At 37.8% G+C, this 10,746-nt stretch overlaps 1 protein-coding gene across 2 annotated transcripts in view; it reads left to right on the forward strand.

Annotated features, from left to right (window-relative positions):
* Nucleotides 1-9,529, forward strand: part of FBXO9 (F-box protein 9) — a 28,264-nt gene extending 18,735 nt beyond the window's left edge. For both annotated transcript variants that reach the window (XM_087817445.1, XM_087817446.1), the window contains exons 8-13: nt 1,523-1,641; nt 1,858-1,948; nt 2,631-2,726; nt 3,061-3,154; nt 4,678-4,829; nt 8,925-9,529. In XM_087817445.1, coding sequence (XP_087673571.1) covers nt 1,523-1,641; nt 1,858-1,948; nt 2,631-2,726; nt 3,061-3,154; nt 4,678-4,829; nt 8,925-9,033 — 661 coding nt within the window. In that variant the 3' untranslated portion in view covers nt 9,034-9,529. The remainder of the gene's footprint in view (nt 1-1,522; nt 1,642-1,857; nt 1,949-2,630; nt 2,727-3,060; nt 3,155-4,677; nt 4,830-8,924) is intronic.
* The last annotated feature ends 1,217 nt before the right edge of the window (nt 9,530-10,746 follow it).

Consider the following 10,746-nt stretch of genomic DNA (forward strand, 5'->3'; position numbering starts at 1 on the left):
AGAGATTCTGGTGTGTGTGTGTGTGTGTTTTTCATTTTGTTTGACTTTCCATATTTGTTTATATGAATTAGACACAGCAGCTATTCCTTCCAGTCTTGAAAAAGTGGCTTTATGTAGAAATGGCCTCTTTGTAGGTTCAGTGTGCAGATGGTTTTGGCAGGCTAGTAGGAGCCGCACAGGTGCTAAGATAAGATGTCCAGGGCACTTGTCCACCAATTGGAGAGGCTCTGGGTGGGGAGGCCAAGTGCAGGTAATATAATGCTTGTTAATCCTGCTTGTTTGGGGACAAAATGGACTCAGGTAATGAGTGTGGCAACATGCTGCAATGACCTTGCAGATATGCCAGAGCACCTGGATAGAGGCCCACCCCCACCCTATAGAGATGGAGGGGGCATTCCAGCACCTCTGAGCTGATGAGCTCCTGGGGCTCCCCAGCTTTCTTTGTACAATCTCTCATGTTTGTTGTAGTCTTGTGTAAAATGATCTCAGTGTAGGCTTCATTGCCAGGTAGTTTTAGGAAGCTGGTTGGCACTTACAGCACTGGGAATACTGGCTTGAGGTGTTGGAGTGGCTCCCTGCAGGTAGGCTGGCAGTTGGATGTGGTACCCGTTGTTCTTGTTAGCTCCCTTTATTTGGAGGCAAAAGGCTCTGGGTAATGTAGTTGGGAGCTCATTGTGGTCATCTTGCAGGTAGGCCAAAGCACCCAAGCAAAAGCCCCTGCCCATCTTATTGAAGTGGAGAGGAACATAAATAATGGTGCTCACCAGCTCCACCAGCTCAGACAGTTCCCACAGCTCCCAGAGGGCTCCTGTGGTTTCCCAGTCTTCTCTGTTTGTCTCTCTTGTTTGTTGTTCAGAAGCTCCTCATTCAGCCCTCAGTTGTCTTGCAGGAGTAATTGCTCACTATACATGTATATATTTGGGTTTGCTCGTGGGAGGGGGTGAATTCAGCATCCTCTTATGCCACCACCATCTTGGAGCTCTCCCAGAGTCATCTTTTAAAAGCATAAGTCATGCTCAAAACCCTGCAGTGACCTCTATCTCACTTAACAGCCACTCCCACCTGTAAATTAGGACTCACCTACACCTGACCACCCCTCAAATTGTGTAGTCGGTATTTCACCTTGCTCACTTTGCTGCAACCATGTGGCCCTCTTGCTCCTTTTAGAGCACACTAGCTTCACTCCCACCTAAGAGCCTTGCACTTGCTATGGTTTCTGCCCAGAAGGGCCTCTCTTGGTCACTGTATCTAAATTTATTTTCCTACCACCGTGTCTTTGTTTACCTTGCTTTGTTTGTTTTTGCACTGACCACATTGCCTGAAATTTTCTCTCTGTTTTCTTGCTTTCCCACCAGTAAAAGAGCAAGTCTTCTCTCCATCAATCTATCTCCAGGGCCCAGGACAGTGCCTGGCAGGCACTCAACAAATACTTGCTGAATAGGAGATGGCTGGTAGCAGGACTGTTTCTGCATATAGGGACTTAGCCTTTTATATATATTGATATTGTAATTTTATTACTTAGAGACCCTGAAATATGGCGTTTGGCCTGCTTGAAAGTTTGGGGCAGAAGCTGTATTAAACTTGTTCCATACACATCCTGGAGAGAGATGTTTCTAGAAAGGCCCCGTGTTCGGTTTGATGGTAAGTTGAACCCTTTAGAACTCAAGAGAAATAGTGATCTATCATGCTGATTTTGATAAATGCACAGTCTTAGTTTTCTGTAACAGACCTAAGTGTTATGAGCATATTTAAAGGAAACTACTGTAAAAATGAAGCTAGAAATGTGCTATATGATTTTAATTTTAAAAATTTTTAATTATTATGTTTAATTCTTTTAAAACTATTTCTTTTCTATAGGAGTATATATCAGTAAAACCACATATATTCGTCAAGGGGAACAGTCTCTTGATGGTTTCTATAGAGCCTGGCACCAAGTGGAATATTACAGGTACAACTGTAGTAAACTGAGTGAGTGAAAAATTCTCTCTCTCCAAGTATTAGCTCATTAGTTACTGAACATCTGTTCTCTGTGGCTCTTGCATTTATCCACAAAATGGCCCTTAGTATTTTTATCCAGTGTTATAATAGGAATTGTACTCAAAGAACCAATGGATTACTACAAATTTAATTCCTTCTAGCCTCTAAATCTAAGAATCATTTCACATTTTAGAGCTCTTCCTTGTCTTTTGCCCCTGGTGTACTCATTTCATTTGCCTTTTCCAATAGCTTGTGCCTTTATTCAGCCTTATTGTTCATCAGGTAACACTGCAATGAGAAATAAGTAGACATGTTAACTACTGTGTATGATGAGATTCCACTTTTATTTGACATTAATTAGTGCTTTAGAAAAAAACATGCAGGACTTTAATAATATTTAATCTACCTATTTTATTCAGTGAATGAAAGTAAAAGTTCAACACTTCCCTCTAAGGAAGATAATATGCCTTTAATTTTTTGTTGCTGGCCTCACAGCTTGTCAGTCATGTCTTAATGATGTTTTGCCAGTTCTTTGGCCTACAGTATATCCATCTTGGTTTCATAGCTATGGCTAGGTTTAGGTACCAGTAAAGAAGGACATATTTTATACTTTGTGTGTGGTGTTTTTTGGTGTTCTTTTTCTTCATACACAGGTACATAAGATTCTTTCCTGATGGCCACGTGATGATGTTGACGACCCCCGAGGAGCCTCAGTCCATTGTTCCACGTTTAAGAACTCGAAATACAAGGTAATATTTTTCTATACTTTCCTATCCAGTTCACATTTTATATGGTTACTTGCGGTTAATATAATCCTGTGTTTTCTGAACTTACTACTGGATGATTTAAAAAGCGGTCACTGGGTGGGCATTTGTGAAAAATACCAATTCCTGCATCTCTCCCTTGGAGATTGTACTATACAGTAGGTCTCTGGGGCCTTGGAACAGGTTTACTCACATCCTAGTTGGTTCTTCTCAGGCAAGTTCCTTAAACACTATTATAATCCATTACTTCCTAAATTACTTCAATACATATAATAACTGATTAATAATAGATTTAAAGTGTATTTTTTTTTATTTTTAGAACTGATGCAGTTCTCCTGGGTCATTATCGCTTGTCACAAGATACAGACAATCAGACCAAAGTATTTGCTGTGATAACTAAGAAAAAAGAAGAAGTGAGTATACAAGGTTGAATTAATGTTTTCTTTTTAATACCCTGTTTATTCACGCATTCCTGATTAGAAAGGATACAAATACACTGTTTCATTATTTATACTATTACACAAAATGTATGTTGACGTATAGCATCTCTCTAAAGAAAACTGGAGGATTTTCTAAAATGTGGTGTTTTTTTTATTGGATCAGCTTGTCTATTTTTCTTCAAATGGTTTCTTTTCCTGGTCCAGGCTTTTCACATGTGAAAATGTAAAGTCAAAAAATATCCTGTAAAGTAACTAGTAAAATGATACCAAAATATGTTTTTTTGGCTCTTCTCATTTTGAATCATAAGAGATTTTTTTCCTAAATTAGCTCAAATGGGCAGTTCTTTCATAAGGGCATTCATATATAGAATTTCAGTTTTCACTGGAAGTAAACTAATGTAAGATCATTTTCTTCCTATTATTGCAACAGAAAAAAAAAACTATCAAGCAAGTAGGATTGCTGGGTTATTATTACATTCTAGAGGGCTTTACACTTTTTTAACAGATTGAGGGCCTAATTTTCTTTTTTTACCTTTGTTCAGGTGCATTTTTTCAGTCCTGGTTAGAAACCATCAAGAAGTCAGTTGTAAGGAAGTTATAATAAATACTAGCCTATTGCTTTTATAAATTGTAGGATTTGAAAGAAGTTTCCCTTGTATTGAATCCCCCTCTCTTCTCTAGTATTATGTGTCAATATAGTTAGGACAGGGTTCTCTGTGAGTCCTAGTCCTATCACGTGTGGCCATCTGTTGCTGGCTTCTCTGCCTGGCTCAGGCAGGCTCCTGAAATCTGGGGCAGCAGTCTGGGGGGCAGAGATAGTTGCTGTGACCTTGGCCATGAGTTTCCTGAGGTCAGAATTGGGGAATTTGTGAGGCCCTAGTTGTTTAGGTTTTATCTAATAAGAATTTAGGAACTCCCACATAGAGTACCGGTTTTTCCTTCAGAATAGGATACAATGAAACCACATGTAGTGTTGATATTTTTGTGTTTTTAGCAGCAGTATTTGCGGAAGTGTGATTCTAATGGAGCTTGTATTACTTTTCCACTGACTGTCTTACTGTTATTTCAAAAAATAAGTTATACTCCGCTTTTTCTGCAGCCTTCACCAACTTATTTTCTCTTTTTAAAAATTCCCAAGCATTTTCAAGTAGAAGGAAATACAAGGCTTCGAGATAGGAGACAGAGGTCTTGATTCCCATCTGAAACTGCTGTGTAACTTTGATTAACTCTTATGACCTGCCTGGGTCTTCCTTCCTTCAGCCATTAGATAGCAACACTGTCGTCATAGTTAGTACATGGGGTTATGATGATGATTTACTGAAATGATGATGAGGGAGGAAAAACCTTATGTTTTTAGAGTGCTTAATTTTTCAGGACACTCGTACACATTGTTATTTGATATCCAGGACAACTCTACTATGTGCAGATGCTATGTTATTCTTGTATAACATATTTAGTGAGGTTTCATTACAGCTCACGCATCTTTTCTTTTACAGAAACCACTGGACTATAAATACAGATATTTTCGTCGTGTTCCTGTACAAGAAGCAGATCAGAGTTTTCATGTGGGGCTACAGCTGTGTTCCAGTGGCCACCAGAGGTTCAACAAACTCATCTGGATACATCATTCTTGTCATATTATGTACAAGTAGGTGGATGCAGCAAAAATACAAAGGTTACGGAATAAATGTGTACTTAATGTCAGACTTAGGAAACTCTCACATAATGTTAACCCCAGAGTTAACACTACAGAAGCAGAGTATACTAATACTGTGCAAGCCCAGAAAATGGCCCAAAGGAGAAGAACTGGGACGGAAAGTGGGCCAGGCCATGGAGCACCTGTGCTGCTCACAGGGCCCGTGGGAATGTGGATGGGCACCTCCTCTCTGCAAATGAAGGCAGCGTTCCCTGAGTAGAATGGCATGCAGTCATTCCAAGGTGTTCATGTGTGGACTTATTCAAGGCAGTTTGAGAACACCAGACCTTTTTTATTCTCCCATGTTCGTCTTAACACTTTTTACTTTATTTCCATTTGGTTTATCCTCAGGGATTACACACTGATTTTAGTAAAATTATAGTTAGGAAAGTAAGTCTGCTAAAAAGGTCTCTTGTATTCAAAGCCAAATCTCTTAGGTGGCTCCTGTATAAGGCTCTTTGTTCTATGAGTTAGGATTATTTTTTTTACATTTTATTTTACATAATCATGCTTAATATCTTTAAGTATTCTCCAAAACCATTATTTTCCATTACTACAAATGTGTTCCACCATTCTCTTTGTTTTATTCTTTATTTTCTAACACTTCATTATCAAAAATTTTAAACATACAGAAAAGTTGAAAGAATTTTACAGTGAAGGCCCATGTATCTGCTTGGTGTACACATTATGTTAGTTTCAGGTGTACAACATAGTGATTTGACATTTATATACCTTACAATGTGATCGCTACACTAATTCTGGTGACCATTTGTCACTGTGTAAACTTGTCACAATATTAACGATATCCCCCTTCACCTTTTTCACCCATCCTTCAAACCCCCTCCCTCTGCAACCATTAGTCTGTTCTCTGTATCTATGAGTCTGTTTCTATCTTCTTTATTTATATTCTTTAGATTTCACATATAAGTTAAACCTCATGGTATTTATCTTTCTCTGACTGACTGACTTAGTGTAATACCCTCTAGGTCCATTCACATTGTTGCAAATGGAAAGATTTTTTTTTTTCTATTTTATTTTTAAATAATTTTTTAATTACAGTTGACATACATTATATTATTTCAGGTGTACAACATAGTGATGATAGATTTCTCTAACTCACAAAGTGATCACCCTGATAAGTCTAGTACCCATCTGACACCATACGTAGTAATTACAGTATTATGGACCAGACTTTCTATGACTACTTTACATCCCCATGACCATTTTTATAACTGGCAATTTACACATCTTTATGCCTTCCCCCTTTTTTAACCATCCTTCCAACCCTCTCCTACCTGGCAACCGTCAAAATATTCTCTGTATCTATGAGTTTGTTTTGTTAGTTTATTTTGTTCTTTAGATTCCACCTATAAGTGAAATCATATGGTATTTATCTTTTTCTTTCTGACTTCACTTAGCATAATACCCTCTAGGTCCATCCATGTTGTCACAAATGGTAAGATACCATTCTTTTTTATGTCTGAGTAATATTCCATTGTATCTATGTAAACACGTCTTCATTTTTCTGTGGACACTTAGGTTGCTGCAGTGAGTATAGAGCTACATGTATCTTTTTGTTTTAAACATTTTTTTAAAATATATCTTTATTGATTTCAGAGAGAGGAAAGGAGAGGGAAAGAGAGATAGAAACATCAATGATGAGAGAGTCATTGATCAAGCCCACAACCCGGGCATGTGCCCTGACCGGGAATCGAACCCTGATCACCTGGATCCCAGGTCGACGCTCAATTGCTGAGCTACGCCTGGCCGGGCTACATGTATCTTTTAGAATTAGTATTTTGGGTTTCTTCAGATAAATACTGAGAAGTAGAATTGCGGAGTCTTTCTGTGTCTCTTGTTACAGCCTTTGTTTTAAAGTTTATTTTGTCTGATATAAGTATCATTATCCCAGGTTTTTTTGTTTTGTTTTGTTTCCATTTGCATGAAATACCTTTTTCCTTCCCTTTACTTTTTTAGTCTATGTCTTTTGATCTGAGGTGGGTCTCTTATAGGCAGCAAATGTATGGATCTTATTATCCATTCAGCCACACTATGTCTTTTGATTGTTTAATCCATTTACATTTAAAGTAATTGATAGATATGTAGTTATTGCCATTTTAATGTTCATATTTTTTACTTCTTAAAGAAGTCCATTTAACATTTCTTGTTATGCTGGTTTGGTAGCGTTTTCTTGCCTGGGAAGCTCTTTATCTCTCTTTTGATTCTAAATGACAGCCTTACTGGGTAGAGTAATTTTGGTTATAGGTCCTTGCTTTTCATACTTTGAATATGTCGTGCCAATCCCTTCTGGCTGCAAAGGGGCCCCCTGTACACACGCTGTGGTGCTCACCCATTCCTCCAGCCTGATAGCTCCCTCAGCTCCCAGAGTGCTCTCATGGTTCCCCAACTTTCCCTCTTCTGCAGAAGCTGTTCAGTTGACCCTCAGTTGTTTCTCAGGAGAAATTGCTCTAATTATAGGTATTCATTTGGTATGTTCTTGGGAGGAGGTAAGTTCAGTGTCCTTCTGTGCTACCATCTTGGACCCTTGAGTTTGAATTTACCTGTAAGAAATCATTAGCAGAAGAGTATGTGTGGGAAAGGACCAGTACAGAAATAAGTAAAATAAAAAAGGAATTAAGAAAGTGAAATAAATTCATGTGCTTGTCGGAGTTAGCTGCTGTTGAATTTGAAAGAAGACTAGTGTGTGACTGAAGGCTTTCCATTCTAACCGAATCCAAAATTCTGAGGCACATTTTGAGATCACCTTCAGTTAACCTGCTTCACAACCTTGACCATTTGTTGAAAATTTGTTGGCTACATTGCTGTCTTACAAGTAACTTTTTGCACTCATTTGGAAGGTCGTGAGAAAAAGCAGTTTTCTTTTTTCTCACTTATCTCCTTTTTGTTTCTCTCAGTAATCTGTGGAATTTCTTTTTCTTTTCAAAGAAAGAAACCAAACCCAGAAGTAGAATCAAAGAAATGAAAAGCGTCATGTTTTAGGCCCGGCCGGGCATAGCTCAGCGGTTGAGCGTCGACCTGGGATCCTAGGTGATTGGGGTTCGATTCCCGGTCAGGGCACATGCCCGGGTTATGGGCTTGATCAATGACTCTCTCATCATTGATGTTTCTATCTCTCTCTCTCCCTCTCTTTTACTCTCTCTGAAATCAATAAAGATATATTTAAAAAAAAAAAAAGAAAGAAAAGCGTCATGTTTTAGGAGAAAAGAGGACATTATAAGAGGCATTGTTTGTAACTGCTAAGGATCACGTTGACTTCCTTATAATGTTTATAAAGGCACTTGAATTTTCTGCTTTTGTTTATTTCTCTTTTTGGGGGGTGGAATATAAAAGACTATAATAGTACAACTTGTCATTTGCTTTCCCTCCATCCCATCCGTAATTATGTTGTTGATCATACAAATATTAAGTCATTAAATTCTATTCTAGGATTATAATTATTTCTAAATTACGTTTTAACAAGAGCCTTAAAATGCTTATAGCTTTTGACTTAGAAAGTCTACTCTTTGGAATCTGTCCAAAGGACACAATAAAAAATATCACAACATTTTTAATTGCCAAATACAGAAAACAACCTAAATTTCCAACAAAAGGGGAATTTTTAAGTAAATTGTAGTACAAGCAGACAGTGAAATAATACAGCCATTGAAAATGACTTCTGAAGAGTAATGATGTTAGGAAATGCATACGTCATAACGTTAAATGAAAAAAACAGGATTGCTAATAGAGTATGACTTCAATAAGAAATCTTGATAGAGAGGTTAGGTGTTTGGAAGGAACACTAGAAAATGTTTTGGATTTGCTGTATTCAGTGATAGAATAGGTAGAATTATGAGCGACCTTTTTTTGTACTTTTTTAAATTTTAAAATTTTTCAACAATGTGCTATATTATTTAGAATTTACTGATATATATTAAAATTTTTAAAAGACTGAAGTATAAAACTACCACCACCACCCCTAGAAATATGCAAGGATTTTAAATGAGTTGGAATTTCCTGGTAATTTGTAATTTTGTGCATTCTTTCCAGGTCAACTGGTGAGACTGCAGTCACTGCTTTTGAGATTGACAAGATGTACACCCCCTTGTCCTTCGCCCGGGTGCGGAGCTACACTGCGTTCTCAGAGCGGCCTCTGTAGAGCTCGCGCTCAGTCCTCTGTCAGTGTTGCATGAATAAAAGCATATAGCTCAAAAGAGCACCTAAGTTATAAATGTACATATACATATATATATCTGGAATTGGAACTTATTTTACATTGTTGGAGTTCTTTTAAGAAGAGTATAAATTGATTATTCGGTTTTTTTATTTAAAGGGATAGTTGATTCTTAGGGTGTTTTGTTTTGAAATTAAGAAGTTGAGATTATAAGTTGTTTAAACACATTTATGTTGTGAAAAACCTTAATATGAGCTTTATTATGCCCCCTTTCAAGCAGATTTCTGTCACATAAGTCTTCTGCCTGATCATCCCAATATTTAAATGCTTCAGGGGAGAGCTTTACTGGATACGCGTTTCTTTCACGCATGACATAGTGTTTTTGCACTAAAGGCTCAAAATGTGAAAAGCTGTTCGGGATTTGTTTGAAACTGTTTGACCAATAAAGATTATAAATAAATGTTTCTTTCAAGAAAATGGATTTGGATGGCCTTTTTTAAACATCAGAATAATAAGCAGTCCCAGGGCAGCCAGCGAAGGCTTAAGAATCATTGCCTGAATTTATTGTTGGTTTTTATATGCAGCCACAGACTATAGAAGTCTATACTCTGAGCTCACCCAAGCACCTTACAAATGTGTGGCACAAAGTGAGAAAGGATGAATCCCTTGGGACTGGAACACTTCAACAAGATCAACCAGTCATCTTGGTTCTTAAAAGAACAGTAGAGGATCATGGAAACCCAGGCCTTAATTCTTTTTCCAGAATTAAGGTTGGGAGAGCTAGCCATCAAGTAACCTGGACGTTACCTCCCTAGTAACAATACTAATAGAATTTCAGAGTTTGTGTCTGGCAGTCCTCTACCAGATTCAGATTTTTTTGTGATTCAATACAGCAAGAGTCAGTACTCATATATTTTCAGAAATCAACATCTGCAAAAAAAAAAAATCTGCAGCCACAGTTGCTTTCATGTTCATATTGATATTAAAAGGCACTTCATACATCCCTGCAGTACAGTATGGGACAGGCCTTTTAAAAAGCAAATACATGTTAAAGGTGAAAACCAAACATGTACCTAAATAGGAGAGTTCCATTTAGGTTGGCTCTATAGGAATCAGATGTGTTCAAGTTAGGAAAGCGGGAGGAAGAACCAACATGCCTAACATAAGGCAGCTCTTCATGATATGACTTAGTTTTAGTAAGTTAATAGAACATCTGATTAGGACATAGTCAAATACAGCTAGAAAAATGTGCTCCTAAGGAAAGTGGAATTTGAAGAGTGTTGATGACCTGTGGCTGACAGCCAGTGGAGACCCAGTTCAAAGGTTCCTTTGTGACCGCTAAAGCAACTTTCACTTATTTAGCTTGGAGAGCTGAAAATAATTTTTTTCAGATTATATTTGTATACTTAAATTTTTAATTCAAAAGCAATATATATTGTGAGTATATAAGAATATACAATGATTCAAAAAGTAAAATAATCCGAACACCCAAAAGAGCAAATCAACTGACCTCCAGCTGGCAGTAAAGCACCCAGCAGGAAGGATCCCACACCAGCCCCCAGAACTTGGGTCGCCAGGCTTATCCCCCTGAGGCAGGGAAATGGAGGAAAGACAACCCTTCTGCTCAAAGACCTACAGATGCTGAGAGAGGTGCCTCAACAGAATAGGTTCCATCCTTCACTACTCAGTCAGCGAGCC

Source organism: Miniopterus natalensis, chromosome 5 (genome assembly GCF_054644295.1).
Source record: "Miniopterus natalensis isolate mMinNat1 chromosome 5, mMinNat1.hap1, whole genome shotgun sequence".
Classification (NCBI taxonomy): Eukaryota; Metazoa; Chordata; class Mammalia; order Chiroptera; family Miniopteridae; genus Miniopterus; species Miniopterus natalensis.